This window comes from Branchiostoma lanceolatum, chromosome 18 (assembly GCF_035083965.1).
Source record: "Branchiostoma lanceolatum isolate klBraLanc5 chromosome 18, klBraLanc5.hap2, whole genome shotgun sequence".
Classification (NCBI taxonomy): domain Eukaryota; kingdom Metazoa; phylum Chordata; class Leptocardii; order Amphioxiformes; family Branchiostomatidae; genus Branchiostoma; species Branchiostoma lanceolatum.
The window spans coordinates 10,091,985-10,114,074 of NC_089739.1; the positions used below are offsets into that span (position 1 = coordinate 10,091,985).

General features: G+C 42.2%; 1 protein-coding gene across 2 annotated transcripts in view; it reads right to left on the bottom strand.

Moving 5' to 3' along the window:
• The window catches only part of LOC136423767 (exostosin-1-like), a 52,505-nt gene extending 30,638 nt beyond the window's left edge, over positions 1 to 21,867 (bottom strand). The window contains exon 1 of one of the 2 annotated variants that reach the window (XM_066412051.1): positions 20,662 to 21,867. In XM_066412051.1, coding sequence (XP_066268148.1) covers positions 20,662 to 21,656 — 995 coding nt within the window. In that variant the 5' untranslated portion in view covers positions 21,657 to 21,867. The remainder of the gene's footprint in view (positions 1 to 20,661) is intronic. The other variant, XM_066412052.1, reaches the window with a different exon arrangement.
• Positions 21,868 to 22,090: the final 223 nt, after the last annotated feature.

Here is a 22,090-nt window from a genome sequence, read left to right on the forward strand (position 1 = left end):
AAAACCATAGCAAATACATCGAAATTTGCAGTGCACTAAGGAATGCTATTATTAAGCTGAACACTTCTGGTCGCTTTAGTACTAGAACAGGGTTTGATTTTAATCTTTAGGTGAATTATCGCTTGCGCCAGAAGGCCAATTCATGCTGTAAGAGATACTGAAATCTCTTGATTTGCACTACTTTTACAGTACATTACTGGCCTTTTAACTATAGCAAAAATGCTGCTAGGTATGTGACTTTTCGACCCTTTGTTAGAAGATTATAAGAGCATAACAACAGCACTACCATTTTGCGTAAGGTCAGGTTTTGAAGCGTGATGCTTTTAGTAGAGAACACCGCCCCGTGGGAATAAAATACTTTCACAAACCCTTTTGAACCCTCCAGCCACCTGGGCTACGGCACTTTCAAACAAGTTCTAGGTAGAACGACAACTCAAACCCTCGTCAAATTCTACTGAATCTGGTCTAATACTTTCTATGTAGGGATGTTCATACATGCATGTGTACAGAAGTTGTGGATGGATCTTTTTGATATTTGGTATGTCGATAGGTGACGGCAAAGCGGCGAACATGTTTCATACGGCCCCCTAGTGGCTTTCTACTGTACTGCATCAAAACTTTATTTCTATCTCATGTTCTGAACATTTATGTAATAATAATGGTTTATTGGTCAGAAATTACCTGTGCAATGGCAGCCAGTGTTGAATTGCTGCAGGGTCTACAATCATATAATACAGAACAGATACATATTTGCTCCCAAAAATGTACTACGGTCATATTTTTTCACTGGTACATGTACATAGCTCTTGGTCTAAGGAAGAGGTGGTACGAGTTTGTGCCCCCTAGCAGTATCTCCTAAGTACTGCAGGGGCATTTTTGTTTGAAAAAAAACCCAACCATGAATGCTACTTCTATGCATGGTTTCCCCTCTAGTGAGTTAATCCCTGTGCAGTCATCTGGTGATGTTTACCTGTTAGAGAACACAGACACTACAGAACTAAATTATAGGTTTGTCTCTACTTGGCATTCAGGGGAACTATTCGACCATAAAGACAAATTTTCCCTAAGGCATAGGAGGTGACATCTTAATACTCATCTTCAAGCACATGTTGGGGTGGTGGGTTGAAACATTTTATGATAGCTACCCACTGATATTAATGATTATTAATAATATTCGTTCATTGGGATTTAATTACAGGTAAGGGAGAAAACGTGTTCACTGTGGTTTTTAGTTCGCGGTTGAAATAAGGCGGTAGAAGATAGAACAAGTATTTTCACATTTGTGCTGAAGAGGTTACATGAAAAACTTTTAAAATGATGCAAAAATTTAAACATTTACAGTATCACAGAAGCCAGACAGTCAGTCAGAAACCCTATCTTCCACCCAACATCTGCTGGGATATTGCTTTGTGCAAGTACCGTACATTGGAAAAGGTTTGCAGTGATTTTTACATGTATGTTCACATTTTTCACAGTAACCTCTTCAACACGAATTTTAAACCACCGCAAAAACATTTTCCCTTTACAGTAAACCCCTGCATGGCAGTTTCAACCGTGACATCATTTCCAATTTTCTCCCTATTGCAAAAATTTCCCCTTTAACAGTTCATACTATACTGTTATAAATAGTTGGGATTCAATCAATTATCCACAACATGAATTCAGTCAACCATCTACTCACCATATGTTACTGTATTTATAGTCCAGAGTGAAATCCATGTGGGAAAAGTTAATGTGTCCAGATTATGTGTCATAAGCTTTTGAAGTAAATATGATTTATTCTCATGTACACCATATGCATAAGAGATAATGGCCAATGCTAAGTTATAATATAAGTACTGGCATAAGTTAATGACCAGCCATTGGCTAGGTCAATGTGTTAATGACCAGCTCCTGGTTAGGTCAATGAGTTAATGACTAGCCCCTGGTAAGGTCAATGTTGTGATGACCAGTTGCTGGATAGGTACATGAGTTAATGACCAGCCTAAGGTTATGTCTGTGAGTTAATGACCAGTGCAAGATTCTGTCTGTAAGTTAATGACCAGTGCTAGATTACATGTACTGTACATACAAAAATGTTTGCGTTGGTTTTGCGTTTGCAGTTTTCGCGGTGAACCCTTTTTAGAGTTAAAATCGCTTAAAAGTTAAACTACCGCAAAAAGCCGAACCATTGTGTGACTGTAGTGCTGCTATTGTTTCAAACGCAAACTCAAAACCACCCCGAACACTCCATTTTCTCCCTCCCACTAAAATAGTAAAATAATCCATGTGTTAATGAACAGTCCCCTAATAAAATCCATGTGTTTATGACCAGTCCCCTAATAAAATCCATGTGTTAATGAACAGTCCCCTGGTAAAATCCATGTGTTAATGTACAGTCCCCTAATAAAATCCATGTGTTAATGACCAGTCCCCTCGTAAAATCCATGTGTTAATGAACAGTCCCTGCATCTATTATTACCCCAGGGATGCACATTACCTGTACCCCCCTCCCCCTGACATTGACCTACATCTAGACCTAACATTCCTCCGGACTGTGCCAACTTGCTTTAATAACAAACTTTATAAACATCCATCTATCTTAAATTATTATGATCTGACAAGGTTTCTCCACAGATAATGAAGTCTAACAGTCCAAGGAGGGTCTGTATGGGGAGTTCCAACAACATTTAAAATTTCGAAGGAATGCTTAAATATTGTGCTATATCCAAGAAGGCAACTATGCGAAGTATGGCCAATTTTTCTACTGATTGTATAGATAGAATTCCCTAGGAATTACAGGAAATTGAAATAGCAAGCTTATGGATAAGGGGCATGGAGACCCCTTTCAGAGCCCATGAAATTAAAATGACCTGTCCATCATTCAAGTACCAGCCACAGCTTAGTCAAAACAATTCCTGTATTTCTCTTTTCACCAGGTGTGCAGAGTTGTGTGTCTGTAGTGCAAGGCTCATATGTATCAAATTCCATGGAACCAGAGCACAGGTGTAACAGGTTGAGTTTGACCTTTCAGATGTGGACATGAAGCCGACTAGCCCATATAATATATGGGGAAGCTTCAGGTGCCAAACCCCTGCACAGAACCCTACATGTACATGCTTGGATCTGACTATATTCACTTCCTTACACATTGAGTAAAGGTAGAAATAAAGCGGTCCAACCGCGGACTGTGGACAAAGTATGACGCTTTTTCGTTTGCTAGTAGTGTAGTGCGGCTTCGCTGTGGCCTGCTGTACTTATCAAGTATACCGGGTCACTCCTTCTCTTCTCAATAAGTGTGTTGGGTTCTTTTCATGCAAAGGTTTGATGCTAGAGGCTGAAGCTCCCTCATACTGTCAGCTTTATGTCACCATCCAAAATGAAAAATGCAATCCCTTACACCTTGTCCAAGCTAGGGGCCGACGCTAGGATCGAACTCCAGCCCACGGAATTTGATCCATATGCCTAAGCAGCAGGGCCGCGTTACCGCTTGCGCCATGTCAAGGTCTGACTGTTGACATCGGAGAAACGACAAACTGACTCAGATTGGCCTTGTCCCGGTGTTCTCCAATCAGAGCTATCTGGAGCGTATGTCTGGGTTCGGCCAGACGCTGGTATGTTCTCATCCCCAGGTGAGGAACAGAAATATCTTGCCCAGATAACGTTGACATTCCCGACATTCCCCACAGATTAAACGTGAATCATTCCCATCAGCACCTCCAGGCCCAAGGAATTCAATAACTTCATCCGCGTTTTTCGAATTCTTTAGGCGGAGCGCGCTCTGATTCTAGAAGGAATTGCGGCCTGAAGGCGGACCTCGGCATTCCCACGAGACTTGGGCCTTCATCGTGAAAGGGAGGGCCAAAACAGCGAGCCGGCAAGGCGCCGGGAAACTTGGGGTGTTCGGGAGCAAAGCTCATCTTGAAAATGCCATTTCCCATATTTTGAGGAGAATTTTGATTGAGAAATATTAGGTCCTGGAGAAACCGTAAAAATTGAAATTTTTCAAAATAATTGTGAATTCGTGACACCATAGATTTGCGTTTTCCAACAAAACAATTCTATAATGCAATTTTAATCTCAACTAAAATAGAGGAATTCACTGTATACATTGCTTTCTTGCAACATGGGTAATTTTTTAAGTATTGATGACATTCTTACCAAAAACGATTGGAGACAAATAGCTTTCCCTGACCCACAGCAAAAAAAAATGTCTGAAGATGCCAAAATGTCCACCTAGTGGGAACACTAGTCCCATAATAAACACACACACACAACACCTAATGTCACATGGAATTCAAACCAACTTGCTACGTGTTTGAAACAGTATGGTTCTATACTAGCTCTGAAATGAGGCCAAAAATGGCTGGTCCTGTTTGCCTGAAGTAAATGAGGTAGGGTTAACATAACCCCTAATTACAGCAAGATGGGAATCATGTTTAAGGGGTAGGGCTTAAGTTTGTAGCCTAGATAAACCTGGTGGATAAATCAGTCTGATGGTCAGACTCTCAATTAACCTTTGACATATCACATGTCAGAGGTCAATGGGACAGTACACCCGAAGAGGGCTTTGGGACTGGTGAATAGACCAATCTTAGACCCAGCACCAAAGCATAGAAATTAAAAAAAAAAAAATCAAAATACAGACACTTTGATTGGTTGAAATGCTAATTGCCATCCTCTCATTGGTTCCCATCTTGCTTTAGTAAATTACGTTACTGAAGCATTTCCATCTGAGTCAAGTTCTGCCAGGGATTCGAACCCTGTACTTTAGTTTCTAAGTCCACAATCTTAGCCACAAGACCTCCTTGCCACCTTATAACTATGTTGTGCATGTGATGAGCAGTAGTACAAGTGGCCTGACAATCAGAGATTAAACAAAGATCGTTCTCAAGGAGTAGACGTGACAGAAATGAATACGAGTTACCAGGCTACGCAGCAAAATGTTTGCTTCGCATACATAGTTCCAACTGATCAAAAGGTCCGGTCAGGGTTCAAGTACATGACTCCGCGAACCTGAGCTTCTGGTGACAAGTGGGATTAAATCCAGCAGCTGTGATCATAGCACTAGCCATCACCCCATCACTACCCCCTCCCCAGCCATCGCCCCATCACTGCCCCCCTCCCCAGCCATTGCCCCATCACTGCCCCCCTCCCCAGCCATCACACCATCACTGCCCCCCTCCCCAGCCATCACCCTGTCACTGCCCCCCTCCCCAGCCAACACTGCCCCCCTCCCCAGCCATCACCCTGTAACTGCCCCCCTCCCCAGCCAACACTGCCCCCCTCCCCAGCCATCACCCATCACTGCCCCCCTCCCCATCACTGCCCCCCTCCCCATCACTGCCCCCCTCCCCAGCCATCACCCCATCACTGCCCCCCTCCCCAGCCATCACCCATCACTGCCCCCCTCCCCAGCCATCACCCCATCACTGCCCCCCTCCCCATCACTGCCCCCCTCCCCAGCCATCACTGCCCCCCTCCCCAGCCATCACCCATCACTGCCCCCCTCCCCAGCCATCACTCCATCCCTGCCTCCCTCCCCAGCCATCACCCCATCACTGCCCCCCTCCCCAGCCATCACCCCATCACTGCCCCCCTCCCCAGCCATCACCCCATCCCTGCCCCCCTTCCCAGCCATCACCCCATCACTGCCCCCCTCCCCAGCCATCACCCCCTCCCTGCCCCCCTCCCCAGCCATCACCCCATGCCTGCCCCCCTCCCCAGCCATCACCCCATCACTGCCCCCCTCCCCAGCTTTATCACATGTGATACCTGTACCAAGGTGCTGCCTTTATCACATGTGATATCTGTACCAAGGTGCTGCCTTTATCATATGTGATACCTGTACCACATGCATGTTGCCTGTATCACACATGATACTTGCACCACATGCTATCATTTGATACCTGTACCACATGACACCTGCGTCACATGCTACTTGTATCACATGCATGTACTAATCACGAATAGTACATCAGTATAACAGAAGTACTACACAAAATGCAGGTGCCGCCTACAAACCCTTGCATTGAACAACACCTGCAAATTCCCTGTTACACCTGTGCTGACTATGATATTCTGTACTGGTCTCCCTCCAGGTGGCAACAGGTAATCTGGCACCTGGCCAAAACCAGCAGCCGACCCTGCGCTGGCGATAATGGCTGACACAGCGAGCAGGTAGGGGAGGGGCCGCCACTGGGTGGGCCGACACCCCGGCTTGGGCCGCTGCCAAGAAAAATGGCCCCTTCCCCCCTCCCTTGTTATGTAGACAAAAAGGAGAGAAGAGCGCGGCCGCTCCGGCACTTTCCTGTCCTTTGTCCTGGGGTGGAGGTGATCGGAGGTGTGTGGTGGGGGGACGGGGGCGGGGAGGGGACCCCGCGTGTCGGACAAAGGTTTTTATGTTTGTGTTTGTTATGACAGGGGTGGCGATGCCAACGTGACTGCCTGAAACCCACTCCCAGCAAACAGATCTGGTATCATACCAACGTGACAACAGATAGGGTATCATACCACCATTGTCTGGGGAAGGATACAAAAAGTAGGAGGAGCAGAGGGGAGAAAGCAAGACTGGAAGAAGGCCTAATGTGCAATTGTTACCTCCGATTGTTGTAACCTATGGCCCAGTAATGAGCAGTTTCACCACAAAGTGCCCATTTATGTCAAAAGTTCAACAAACTAGGACTTTGATAAGGTCACACCGATTCAATCTCTTGGTTCTCGAATAAAAAAAGAGAATGATAAATTGAAAAAGGAACATGAGAGAGACAAAGTCTGAGGGGAAAGTCTGTACTTTGGTGCACACAGTTTCAGGGCGTGGACAGACACCAATGTAAATTTTTACCCCAGCCTACTGTTTGCATGGTGTCTTCTTGCTAAAATTTTTCATAAAAACGTCATAGAGCAAACAAATCAAGTTGAACTGCCCTTACACAAAACTTCAAATGTGCATGGCTTCGGCATGCAGAGCTAGTTAACTATAGTATAAATATAATAACTTCAAACCAAAAAAGGTATAATCTTACAACATCGGTCTTCCTCTTCCCTTCAATCATAACAATTATGTCTACCATAAGTACGCTAATCACAGCTATAATGAAGAAAACCACTGAAAAAGATAGATGTTATTCTTTTTAACAGCATTTCGAAGCCTCTCCCTGTACTTTTTAAATACAGAGCTCCTCCACTGTATACATGTATTTGCAGTGGTTTAACGTTCGCCATTATCAAGGCGGCGTCTTCACTGTGAACTTAAAACCACCACAAACATTTCTTCTTTTACAGTAAAACCTTACGACCTTACATGGCAGCTTCAACGACAAACTTGAAACTCACTACCATGAAATCAAATCCCCACGAACATTTCCTTCCTTACAGTAATTGTGCAACACCCCCCACGACCTTGGAAATTCAAACTTGACTCCTGAGCGCCATGACAGAAGCAACAGTAATCTGGTTCATTTCTTGATACACGACCTTCTCTCTCCTTGCCTCCCTACTTACAAATGTACTTAACTCTCAATTCCCTCCGCAACCTCTCAAAATTACCCTTGACTCGACGTTAATAGAATACGACCTCTATAGTCATGGCTACTTGTGATAAAGTTCTTTAGCGCCCCCCTCCCCACGTTTTTTTTCCTATGAATGGTTTGAATGCTCCGTAATGCATTGTGACGAGAATGCAGCCTGACAGGCGTTTTCTTCTGCAAATTACACTTCATGAGCTCAGCGACCCTTCAGCGCAAAACGGAGAGGCAGTTATGTCGAGAATAATTTAAAGTCAAGCTTGGCGAACATTTGAATTCAGTACGGTATGTTATCAGCTGCGCCCCTCCCATCAAATACAACGATAAACGCAAACGATTAACATGAAATCATATAGCCATGTCGTAAAACAATTTCTGGACCATAATTGGTCGCTTCAATTCAATAGCTGCTTCTTATTCAGATTTCATTGGTAAACATTATTGACAAATTCTACGCATTGCGTAGTCGAATGCCAGAATAATTATAAAAGAATTGATATAATAATGAAGCGTCCTGTTGTGTGACTGTGTTTGCAGCCTAGTTTCAACAACTGTGATACTGTAAATGTATTTAAGTTTGTGTGGTTTATATTTCGCGCTAAGGGGAAAATGGAGTGTTCGCGGTGGTTTTAAGTTTAGCGGTAGTGCTATAGTCACATACTGCTACAGTATTGGAAAAAATGTTTGTGGTAGTTCTGAATTTGCCGTGAAATGGTCCCCGCAAAAACCGCGAACATAAAACCAATGCGAATATTTCTGCATTAACAGCACCACCAGAATTTAGCGTACTACGTATTGCAATGCCCGTCAATTTTCAGGTGTTGACCTCTTGAATTTAAAGTTAACTTTCTGCATTGGTAACCCTCCTTTGATACCCCATTCAGACCCTCTTTACAAACTCCATTGGATAAACCATATCCCCTTTCTGTGCCTTCCTTTCCAGCCTGTCTGTACAGTATTGGGTCACAGATGTCATGTATTAATGTAGAGGTGTCATTTGACTGGAACTGTAGCAGGTCTAGAACACTAGGCATTACCTGAGGACCCCCATTCAGACCCTCTTTACAAACTCAACCACATCCCCCTTTCTTGGCCTTCCCTTCCAGCCTGTCTGTACAGTATTGGGTCACAGATGTCATGTATTAATGTAGAGGTGTCATTTGACTGGAACTGTAGCAGGTCTAGAACACACTACAGATGTGGTAATTGAAGCACTCTGTTGGAATGAGTCAGGGATGATAACTGCTCTTGTGAATACCTGCAGGCAGGTCCACACATGTGGCAATCATTTCTGTAATCACAACACTTATCTATACAGAGAGATGAGGAATTCACACTGTATTTTCATCCAAGGTCTGTCAGACAGGCGTTTTGGCATCTTCGGATGTCGCTTTGTTGCGATAGATGCCTTCAATGATGTTCAAACTTTAGACAAATACTGACATTGCCTCAAATTCAAAACTTAAAAAAAACACGGCCAATTTGCCAAGATTAAGTGGTATGTTTATGACTCTTTCCATGGTTTGGAGTTGAATATTATACAGCAAATAGCATATTCAGAGGGTATAACTATACGGTACTGGATACTGATTTACTAGTAATTTGCGGGGACCCAATTTTCAGATTTTACCTCTAAAGTTGAAACAATTTTGTACCACAGCGATAATAGAAATGCATACTATGATTTCACATTGAAGAGGCCATAGCAGAAATATAAACACCACAAACATTTCACGATTTACAGTATAAATGCATTCCTCATGGCAGTAACAATTTCACAAAAGTGGACACTTCTTTCTTTCAATAACTGGAGTCAGTCTGTCAGTAAAAAAAGCTGAGGACTCTGCATGCCTTTTACCTTTAGGGCTAGCAAGCTATCTTAATTACCTTCGCCAAGAAGGTTATGCAGAGGGTAGCGTTTGTTTGTTTGTGTGTAATGTACAGCATAACTCGAGAAGGCTTGGATGGATTGTCTTGATATTTGGTAGGTGGGTAGATCTTGATGAGACATGGAAATGATTAGATTTTGGGTCCCCTAGCGGCTTGTTAAGGTACTGCAGCGGAACTTCCTGTTTTGATATCTCGTTTGTTAATCGTTTCCAGCCCACTCTAGAGGGTAAATTTTTCTGGTCACTTTGATTCTACGTAAGGTACCTGTAGCACTTCATTTGTTATGCAAAGTTCATCGTCAACTGTTATTGAAATATTTGACTTACATGTACCTATTCTGATACTAGTACATAAATCTAGTCATAGAGAGACTGTCAAAGTAAAGTGCATATAGGAATTCAATCTTTTTTACTGCCAAGTGTTGCCGGCCTACTTGAATTTGTCGGTCCTCCTAAATTTACTTTTTAAGCGTTACCAATGTCCCCCCATGCAGACCCTCCTCAAACATAGCACCTCCTAATTCTTAAAACCAAACAATGGCACCAACATTATGTCATCGTGTGGCCAAAGTGACATCCCCACTGACTATAATTGAGAAAAGTGTCCCACTTACTGTATAGACTGTCACTTTTCCAGCTTATAAAGCATGGATGATCCCATAATTAGCCACGTGGGGTTTCTATATTAATACCGCAGGGGCTCGGAAAGGCAGACGTCTAATTGAAAGGTTAGTTCCCACAGGGTTAGTGTGTCAGAAAATTGGCTTAAACATTTATCACATTGAAAATCACAGGTGGAAATGATATTCTTCATGTTTCAAAATGTAACAAGTTGAATTGATAAAAATTTTTCCAGGTATTCCAAGATCACAGGTGGAACTGATTTTTTTCAGTGATAAATGTATTCCAAGATCAAATGGAGAATTACTTAATTCGAGTCCGAGAATTTAAAAAAAGGATGCAAATTTTTCACAAACTTTTGCCCCTCTCGACAGTTTTGACACGATACAGGAAAATGATATATCTGAAATTGAAAATATGTGCTACAAATTTATTTTAGTCAGTATCCACTTATTTAGGGAAACTATGGCTGTCTCCGGCTTTAATTCTTTTTACCGCTCATTGTGTGTTTTGGAGCCCATGTCGTTAATTTTTGCTGCTAAATCTGTCATTTTAAGCTTACATTTTCATCAGTTTTATGTCATGCAGCTCAGATTTTTGGGGGAATTTTTCCCTGTCCCAAGAAGCAGATTTTTGCCCCGGGACGGAGGGACAACACAGCCCCGCTATAGATTGAAAATCATAAAGCAAAGCTACGCTTTTTTCAACCGTCCCAACTTATCATAACTACAATCAAAAAAACTTTTTCTGACCTCTCCCCTAGTTGTATTGTTCCATACCTTGTGCCATAGTAATAAAATTGTTCCATAACAATAGTGTCTGCATCAAGAGCAGTGAGACAAACCTTGTTAACTTCATATGCAAAAGTTCATAACAAAGCCACAGACACAAAACTCTTTTCAAACAAACCCTGTTATCAAAAGTGCCTTTTCATATGTGTCAGGTTATTGTGTTTGTCGTATTGTCTGTGAAAGCTAGCAGGTATTTGAATGTGTATTAGATTATAGAGATAATACTAGTACACAGGTGAGGATCTAGTAAGGATCGGTCTAAACTGGAAGAAAAACCTGACTATAAGTATAAACATTACTCTTCTCTACACTGTTTCAAAACAATGCACTAGTATTTCCTAGGTTTTAACTGAGTTTTGAAAATACAAGGCTGTAATTCACAAGGGAGGTGACTCTATCCTTTGGGATAAGTTTGTCAGTAAACTCGCAGGTATAAATCAACATCTCAGACGTGTTAATGGGTTTATAAATGGTCCAGTCTGGAACCTGGGCACACCCGAGTCCCACAGGTCTTGTTACTCACAAAGATCTGGGCTTCATGGGGTCAAGGTTAGCCATAAAAAACTCTTCAAACGCAAAATTGTTAAGAACAGTTTATAACTGCCCTTTTCTCCTACAAATGTTGGTAAGGCCATGACCACAGACCACCTATATATGTCTAACAGTTATGCCCCCCTCCCCACCTATGCCCTACAGTCTTGCCCCCCTCCCCACCTATGTCCAACAATTTTGCCCCCCTCCCCACCTATGCCTCAGTCTAGTTCCTTCCCCACCTATGCCCAACAGTTTTGCCCCCCTGCCCACCTATGCGCAACAGTTTTGCCCCCCTGCCCACCTATGCGCAACAGTTTTGCCCCCCTGCCCACCTATGCGCAACAGTCTTCCCCCTTCCCCAGTAATAATCCCCACCTATGCCCAATAGCCTTGCCCCCTCCCAACCTATGCTTAATAATAGCCCTTGCCCCCCTCCCCACCTATACCAAACAGTCTTGTCCCTCCCATACTTACCCGACAGCATTGCCCCTCTCTTCAAGTATGCCCAAAAGCTTCCTAACAATTGCCCTCCTCCCCACCTAACAATTGCCCCCCCCCACCTAACCATTGCCCCCCTCCCCACCTAACCATTGCCCCCCTCCCCACTGAACCATTGCCCCCCTCCCCACCTGTGTATGAGTGATGTGTCTACCTCCTCCCACCCAGCCCATGACAGAGTTTGGGTGTCAGCTTTCACAACATGACATGGATATCCTGGCTGATCCTTTCTTTACCGTTTCGGGGCGTGAATTTGTACGCGGTGTTGTGTCCATAGGAGTTCCGGTGAACGGGGATAGATATGTGGGCCGACAGCACGGCTCGAAAATTAAGTTCTCAGTTTTTCCCTCTCCCTTTTCCAACAGATTTCAAAGAACCTCATGCGCGAACACGTAAACTTTACTTTTATGTACAATCCCACAAATAAAGATCAGTGATTTCTACATGGATTTAAAATGATAATTAAAATAACTCAGATGATTTTGTATGGGCGACAAGTTTAACTTTAAGACTGTTACCACAAAGAAAAGGAATATTGTCAACTAAGCAACCTCGATCTCAAACATTGAACTGTTTTCTTCCCTAAAAATTAGGCTTCATTCTTAAAACCCTGTCTTTCTGAAATTGAAAATTGATATGCTTAAGACAGAAAACAACAGTACATTTTATAACATTTCACACTTTCAATTGCATTTTAAATACAACTTACACTTTAGAGCCTGTAATCAAAATAATACTTTATCTTTTGATAATTGTAAATTTATACAAATCACAAGATAACAATATAATTTATGTGCTATTTGCTTTCTAATGAAATGTCCAGAAAAAAAGGATTACAACGAAAATAGAAATCTTTTACTTGTTATCTAACACTGTACTTTTCAACATACTGAACTAGAAGTAAACAGCCATGTTGTTTTTAGTGACTCAAAAGCATTTGACAATGACAGTATCATGACCTATTACTTGGGACATTTCAGTGGCTGGTCAGGAAACGATCTTTTGTTTGTTGACGTCGGAACAAAAAGAACGTAAACGATCCCAACTGACCCCTTCGTTATTAAGAGCCCCCCCATTATACTCAAATATTCGACATAGTTTCTCCTCCAAGGGAATAAAGCTACTTAAATTCCAAAACAAATCGGGAAATAGCTGGAATTCTTGATTGAGTTGTAAGAGTTTCACCTCAGCTTGTGTAAAGAATGTGAGATTGATGAACTGCTAACAAAGCACATACTTTTATATGCATGTTGAAAATGGTATCAAATCATCAATAAAATGTACTTTTACATAGTCAGGGCTCGAAACATTTAGAAGCAGCCTGTGATTTAGAAAAAAAATTAATTGCAACTGCTACCCACCTACCGAATATCATATCATAACTATAAGGATCCATTCACAGCTTCTCGAGTTATATGTATGCCATCCACAAAACGACACACACACAAACTGTACTCCAAAATATCATTTTTGGTGAAGGTAATAAATTCATAACAACAATCATAACAAAAACAATAATAAAGAAAGATATGGAGAAAGTTAGACATACTTTTGACTTTCTATACCCAACATTGTTTCCCATCTCCGTACAAGTACAATTCATAATATTGGACAGATTTACTACATACGTCATCAAAACCCTATAGATTTAAGGCATATTTACATACTGACAATTCCATTCTGAACTGTTTTGATACTAATTCATATGTATTCATATATTCAATTGGTACATCATTAACTCGTTTTATATATACTCAACTAACCCACAAAACACACCTGAATCATTAAAATAATCATTTCAGTTTTACTTCCTATTTTTTTAAACAAACATGATGTCCTCAAAATTTCCAGAGTAAAAATATGAAAAGAAAGGTGAGAGCGAAAAAAACAACAGACTGGTCACTTCTACTGGACAGCTGTCCGGAGCTAGCCACACGGCCAGGGTCCCTGTTGTTATGGTGATCGGTCAGACCATGTGAATAGCTGGACACTAGCCGGCTTTTGTTGCCCATTTAGTGCCTAGAAATACCTGAGGACAATAGGAGGTATGGCGTGGCACCCTCCCAGTCCTAGACCTTTGCAGTTTCTACATCCACCAGAACAAACTGATTGCGTTTGACAGACCGGCTTTCTCAAAGAAAAATAACCCTCGCTGACGTATACACTCAAGTCGTGCTCAGATTCGCAACCCTCAATCTTTGTCAGAACTGGAAAAAGACGATAGAATCGGTCAATATAATCACATACCAGAGACTGAGGGACACATACTCAAATCTTATACCATGGCAGTTTTACTAAATGTTAAGATTGCGTTTGACAGACCAGCTTTCTCCAAGAAAAATTACCCTCGCTCACGTATAAACTCAAGTCATGCCCAGACTCGCAAACCTCTGTCTTTGTTAAAACTAGAAAAAGACAATAGACTTGGTCAATATACCGGTAATCACATACCAGAGACTGAGAGAGACAAGCTCGAATCTTATGCCATGGCAGTTTTACTAATTGCGTTTGACAGACCGGCTTTCTCAAAGAAAAATAACTCTCGCTGACGTATACACTCAAGTCGTGCTCAGACTCGCAAACCTCTTTCTTTGTTAACACTAGAAAAAGACGCTAGACTCGGTCAATAATATATGATCATGTACCAGAAAGACAAGTTTAAATCTTAAATTCTTATACATGTATTAAGTTATGGCAGCCTTGACCGACTGACTTTCTCAAAAGAAAAATAACTCTTGCCAAGATATAAACTAAGGAGTAAGGTCCTGTGCAAATTCACAAGCCTGTCTTTGTTAAAACTGCAAAAAGATTGTAGACTCGGTCACATATACGAGAGAGACAAGCTTGAATCTTATGTCAGTTTAACTGTATGTTAAAGCTGCACTTAATTAGTTTTGACAAAATATGTCGGGTTAGATTTTTCACACTTCGATTGTCTCCTTATGATTCATTCATTACTTATGCGTGGGTAATGAGGTGTGAATAAAAAACTGTGGGGAAAAAGTCTTTTACAAAAACAAAGAGATCACCTGATACAGGTGAGACAGGTGTAATCACCTGGTTTCCTGTCTGTTTCTGGTTACCTGAACACACCTGGCCTTGGGGAAGAACCAGGCTAGCTGCCACAGGATGTCAGGTGAGGTGAGGAACAGTTCATTCAATACTACGGGGGGGGGGGGCAAAACTGCTGATTTCTAAGAATCGAGACATGTCTGGGCATGTTTTCACATTGTATACAAGCAGCATAGAAACCAGATAACAAAGTGTGAAATGGTTTTAGAAATGCGTCGTCAAAGATCAGTCATACAGATAATACAATAAAGTCATACAGCAATTTCACACACTAAACAAAAGGTGTGTGCCTAGACTTGTACAAGCATTTCAAGTGCTTTACTGTAAATTGTGAAACATTTGCTGTGGTTTCATTTTGGCGGTTTTCCCCGGTGACTCTTAGCGGAAAATTCATTATGTGCCATTCCAATTGTATTACTACTGTAAATTACAGAATTGTTTCAACCGAGAAAACATGACGAAAACCTCTTTTTCCCCCTTACCCGGAAATAAAACCGCCACATAAATAAATGAATTTACAGTAGTAACTTACACTAAGTGTTAAACTTATGATTAAAAAACAAAGATACAAGGGCAAATATCACATACTGTATATCAGATGAAACCTGAAAATGTAATGTTTAACAATCATAGAAACCACCCTCCTAGTCCTACAGAAAGACAGGGTAGTACGCTGGTTGTGACAATGTTGGTTTTTACGGTAGAGTGGGCTGATCAGGCAGGTATTAAGGTGACCTGGTTGTACCTGTGCACACGGGTGTGGCTGACAGGTAAGCGGTACACCTGGGTAGGTAATGTTACAGGTGTGACCTGGGACTTCCTGGGAGGGAGACTACACAACGGCTCCGATGTTACGTCCAACTGTCTGTGTTGACACAGCGGCTTAAAATTCCATTTTGGGGTCATCTGTAATATTGTTATTTGTAGAAATGTTACCTACAATTTCAGTAAACATTGTGGAAATTCTCAAGCTGGTACTATTGCGCAATTGTAACATTCTCAGCATATATATAAACAGCATACATAGCTCTGTGACTGAAAAATGCTTTCCATGATGTAATTTGAGCATTAGACTTGCTTCTAGGCATTTTTGTTTCAGAAAATAGTGTTCTGAAATACAGGAATGTAATAAAAAGTCTGCTACAAAGCCAATGTGTGATTCTCAGGAGTATTTTTTCAGCCTGCAAATTTTTTTTTCATAACTTTGTCAGTAATCTTTTCATTACGAATCTTTACATTTTCAGTGGATGTTATGAATCCTGTCAAGCGATTATTTGTCTTTGTTGTTGAGCGAAACAATTATTACAGATTACCTACTTGTGCTGATACAAAAGGAACACCCACCCTCCCACACACCAACCCACCCACACACCCAGTCATACACACCCACCCACCCAGTCATAGTACACACTCACCCACCCACTTGCACACCCACCCTGTGATCCTATTTTTCATAACTGCCCAAAACAATGTCCTTTTATTTTTTTTCAAGTAAAACTATGGTGCCAGTACATTGTACTACTCAATACGATACTCATTTTCAAGAGAGCTACTCTCTCCTATGACCAGAGCTTCACACATACATGTGCTGAACAGGTGGGCTAACTCAAACCATAGAAAAGTTTTCTCTGATACTGTAAGCTAGCCAAAGTGCCAACCTGGTATTCGGTCCACTTAGATAGAGATAACTGCCTAGGGCACTTTGGCCCAAGTGAGCATACAACGTATACACCCTGTCTAGTGTCTCGCAGAATCTAGAGGCCAACCCCCCAAAAAAAATTGGCCCACACCAATGTGGAAAATTGAAGATTTCAAAGAAAGAAGTTTTCTTAGTGCAAGCAGTACTGCTGTAGTGAAAACTTCCCTCGTTCCATAACAAAATACAGATTAGACAAACTTATATATGATACCTCACTCAATTAACAAGTTATATAGCAGATGGTATCAGACGGGCGTTTCTACAATTTATAAACCAGGGCGCCCCGCAGGCACCTCAATACGGGAAGCGTCTGGCTTCAAACAATGTCTAATGACTTCCTAAATATTTCCTAACACCCAAGACCTGTTTATTTTACTTCTAGTCGTGTACTTTCTCCGTAAGCTAAACTTTCTTTCTGGAACTTATCAAATACAAAAAGCTGTTAGAAACTGTACCAAGAAACAGAGGAAGTATTATAAACTCACGTTTGATTGTAATTTTTAATTGAGATGTAAAATTCCAGGTATTCATTGAAAACCCTTTGGGAAAATGCCACTAGCAAAGTCCTAATAATTTTGGACTTCTAATATTGACAATATAGCTTTCATAGAGAATCTTTTCTCCAAGCAGAGGTGTAGCCGTATAGTAATCTCCAAACAGATGATAGATAACAAATTGTAATGTTTTCTGCTTTTTGGTGTGTGTTTTTTTCTGGCAGTACTCTACCGTAAAGCTCAACTATTCACAGCCTTACAGTTGAGCTCCTGGTTCCAATTAGTTGGTAACTGAGAGACCATAGTTCAATTCTGGGTCAGGACATCTCGGTTGGGACTGCACCCGTCTTTCAGAAGGGACATAAAATGGGGGTCCCATGCTAAGGGAGGTGCCTGGAGTATGTTAAAGGGGAAGGGCTAGCAACCACTCCCTGTAAAAATATACCCATCTATAGAAACAGCAAGGAAACTTGCTCCCTATATGCCACTGGGCACAACAAGGATCTGAACGAACGGACAGACCCTACAACCAGGGTAGGATTTTTTAACCCAACATCTGCTTGGAGTTTTGTCTTCTCCTGTCCTTTGTCGTGGCCCTTAAAACCCTGGCCAGGTGAGTAAAGGTGTGATAAGAAGTCATTAAGTGGGCATCAAGCAGCTGCTAAGTTGTTATGTACTTATGTCGACCTGGCTAGACAACAGTGTTATCAGGCAATGCAGCTAGACTGTCACTGTGTCAACAGGGAATCTGTTCGCCATACCGGACGCTACGGCCCGTCCTTTAGCACGATAAACTCCCCACTCGTGGTACGTCTCACATATTGATTACCTGTCACGTTACTGTAATCTATGCCTGTCAATCATTTTATGGACAGTGTATTTACTAGTAAACCTGTCTCCAACTATTTTACCAGGCTCAAAATATCTTTTATCTGTTACGTGGTCAAAAGTCTATCTGCTTTTTTTAATGTTTTCCTACGAATACTTGACACACTGTTCATTTCTTAGTTACCAAAGCTTCCTTTATGGCCTATATTATATTCAAAGTCAGCTTTTGCTTTAAAATAATTTGCATCATTGAAATGTGTCTTTTTGTTATGAAACAGAATTAGCTAGAACTGAGAATTACAAATTTTCACAAGCTACTTGTTGTGCAGTGTTCTCGCCAGGCCTTTTCGGCATAGGGGCCCCCGATGCTGTGATCTGAACCCCCGATGCTGTGATCTGGACCCCCGATGCTGTGTTTCAATGAGCATAGGGGTGCTTCTTTCTGGGAAGACCCTTCATAAGTCTAATAAAAAGGTCATATTTGGCTTTAGAATGAGGATGTGACAGAGGAAAAACTTAACTTCACAAAATTTATCCTTCAAAATGCAGGAAATAGTGTCTTATTTGGTTATGAATTTCAAAATTTTGTGTGGGAAGATGCCACACTCCCAACCATTATCATGTCTTTGGCACTCCGCGAGTGACTTGCGCCGCGCAAAGTTGGTCTTCAGTGTACCTGACCCCTACGCTGTGAAAAAATCCTGGTGAGAACACTGTTGTGACTTGCCTTATTTGTAATTCATTTCCTAAACTCATTTCAGCTTACAAAACTGGAAGTTATAAATATTTCTAGCTCTAATCCTCGTTTTTTTCCCTGCAAATTGTTGGTGGATATTTGAGTTCTCTAATATTAGAGGTAGGTACAAAGAAAAATTGTTATCAAGAATGGTACATATAAATGTTAACATAACGATTATACCCCACTAACCCCAGTGGTGGTTACTACCATAATGACCATAGGACAGAGTCCATGTTGCATCACTGGGAGAAGTTACTATTAATGGACCAGGGGGTTATTTTTAGCGACGTTTCGTCCCGAAGTCTATTTTCTGTCGCTGTGTCATCTTTGCCGGCCCGCCAGTCTCTGTTGGCAGAATACCTGCCTTCTGGCTATACAAACTCACATGTAGACACTAGAGGGTCAAGGCAATGTGACAGAAACTGGCGGGACATTTTGTTCTTCAGTCTAGCATGTAATTCAATCATTCCAACTGAAGTTGGTTTCCTGAAAAAACAATTCACACAATCTAGTAGAACATTTTCTTTGTCCCGGATTTACCGATACTTCATTTATGACATAAACCAGTGGGTGTCAAGTCTGTCAAAATCACCATTTCTAACCACAGTGACAAAATGCAAATATTCAAACATTCTGTGTTCTACGGTAGTCACTAACTGTAATCTACATTTTTTGGGTGCGGAAAAAGCCTGTGAATTCAAGTTGGAGGAATTCTTGTTGAGAATGAAGTACTAAAAAGGAGAGTTCATTTTTACCATGGCACAAGTGATAGTAAAGTGGAACTCAAACAACTAAGCAGTTACTAATGTGTCCTAAATAGCTGGATCCTATTTAGGCTCATTATACCCTTGTCTCGCACATACCTGCCAATCACTCAATTAGCTTTGGAAGTGGCTGTTCTAAATGCGATGTCAAATTTGGTCATTTGGGAGGCCTTAAAGGCACACAAGGTAAGATTTAGAATTCAATTTTTTAGTAATTTCTATACACAGTAAGTTGAATCAACCATATGGCATTGTGTAATGATGTTTGGGAAATGAACATGTGACACTTTTAATGTAGTAAACCTGTTTGTTTTTGTCAGTTTGTTTACCAGTGTGTATTTATTGGTACCGCCTACAATAAGGAGATCTTAGTGCTGTTTGTATTTTTCCTGCAATGTTTGTTGATCCAAGAAAAATGAAATAATGTTGTAATAAACTAATATACTAAAAGATGCATGTAAGTATCACTAACTTTCAGAGTTTTCTATCAAAAAAATACAATATTGACATTCGTCAAACCTGTAATCTCAGTTTCCATGTAAAATCTTACATCAAGTCCCTTTAAGCATAGAAATCTCTATGCATTTTTGTGTTGTACTGATATATGTAGGGAGGGGGGCAGCTTGTCAACCAAACCCCAGACTACACAATGAGTGGAATTTACCGTAGAAAGGTTTATATTTGCTTCGGTCAGACTGGGCGACATGTGCGGACACCTGGACCTAGGGGGACAGTTTGGGTCACTCTAAAGTGGACACACTTACAACATCTTGGAGACCTCAGGAATTTCGGACACCTTAAAGGAATTCAACCCTCCTTTTAACATCGCTTAGGGAAAGACTAAACAAATACATGCTGCCTCTCTAAATGGAGGCTGGGTAATAAATGGTTGCTTTTAGCTCACATTTTCTCTTTATTTCTTGCATTTCTGTTTTATTAAGGATTTTCTCTCATTGTCTTTCTTCACGTAATTACAATTAATGAAATTTGCACTTAAGTCAATTCATTTTTCTCATAAAAGTACTATTTATCATTTGCCTTGGTTTGCTTTTGTATCCGTTCTTGAATTTTTTTTCTTTTCTTTATGTATTGTTTATTTGATATGCAAAAAATCAATAAGAAAAGGAAACTTACATCTCGAAGTCTTGTTTTTAGTTAACATTTTGTTTCTTTTCTTGTTTTCTGTTTGATAAAGGGGTAAGAAGTGGAAAAAAAGAAGAGACTTACTTGTCGAATTCTTGCTGGTCTTGTTGACATCTTCCGTCGTCGTGGGACTTCCAGCTCTTGCCGTGCTTACATGTGGTTGTAAGGATGATATCGTCGCCGTTGTGTAGATGGTACAGGGCGTTTCTAGTCTCGGACCCGATCCCGGTCAGGTACCGCTTACCCTTGAACACCAGCAGGTACTTGTTTGCTGTGTCGGCGGGGAAGGTGTTGGCGGCGAGATCGCCCGGTCGCCCACCACGCTGGGGGTGGTCCTTCGCGAAGAGAGGGATCGAGATATCGAAGCCGGGGCGGAACTTATCCATACTGAAGGATGCTTTCGCTAGCACAGCTCTCCCGGTGTCGAAGCCCAGCTCCTCGGCGTAGTCGGGCCACGTGCCCGAGTAGATGTTGAAGACAAGGTGGTTGGTGCCGTCGCCGTTCCATAGCGGCAGCGCCTGGATGCGCTGCGCGGCGCCCGAGACATAGTCCGGACTCAGGCGGTCTCTGTCTAACGTGTCCACGGCTAGGACCAGGACACAGGCCTCCTCTGGACGGTCGGCCAGGTAACCCGAACGTCTGAGCGCGTCGAGGATCTTGGTGTAGGCGGCAGACTGCGGGCCGGGCCCCAGGGTGTTATCGGTGTACTCGGCGTTGGGATGGATGTACACACGGAAGGGTTTGTGTGGCGGACACCGCGAGAAGTCCCAACAGGTATCCATACGGCACTTGGCGTTACGGTACAGCGCCGAGCGGGCCATCCGCCTGCGTCTCGGCGACTCCGCGTGGAGATCTGCCGCCTCCTGGTCGTCCGAGTCCGCGAAGGGTCGTAGGTAGGAGCGAGCTGCTCCCAGCTTGGCCGGGCTGCGGCCCCCTCCATGCGGGGCAGGGGCCCAGGCGCCCCCCGAGCGGCGGACCGAGGCTGATGTCGCCCCTAATAATCGCACTCCTCCGTAGTAAAACAACAACAGTAACAGGCCCGAGAAGAGCACAAGAGCGTATCGTTTCTTGGCGTGCATCGAAAGTAGTCCGTTTGTGTTCTTGGGCGGCTTGCGGAGCACGGTTTTACCGAGGACGGCCCCGTGCCTGGAGCCGTGTTCCGCTGCCGGCCGCCATCTTGCTTTCTCTGACTCCAAATTCTCCCAGTGTGCACCACGGGGGATGATGACGCAACTGGAGACAAAAGTTCCGGGGAATCCCAGGGGCGCCGCTAGGCGGGCTAAATATGTACTGCAGTTAAAGCACAAAGAAACAACATAGTGTACTAACACACTCTACGTACTACTTTAATATAAAAGGCAAAAGAGAAGGTATCAAGAAAAGCACTTGTCTTTGATTCATTGTGGAACAAGTTTCTTCCTGTTTCCGACGATATCAGAAATACCGGAAATAACAGACCGACTTATGTTCCTGTATTTATGACAATATCATACTCTCCAAGCAGAGCCAGGGT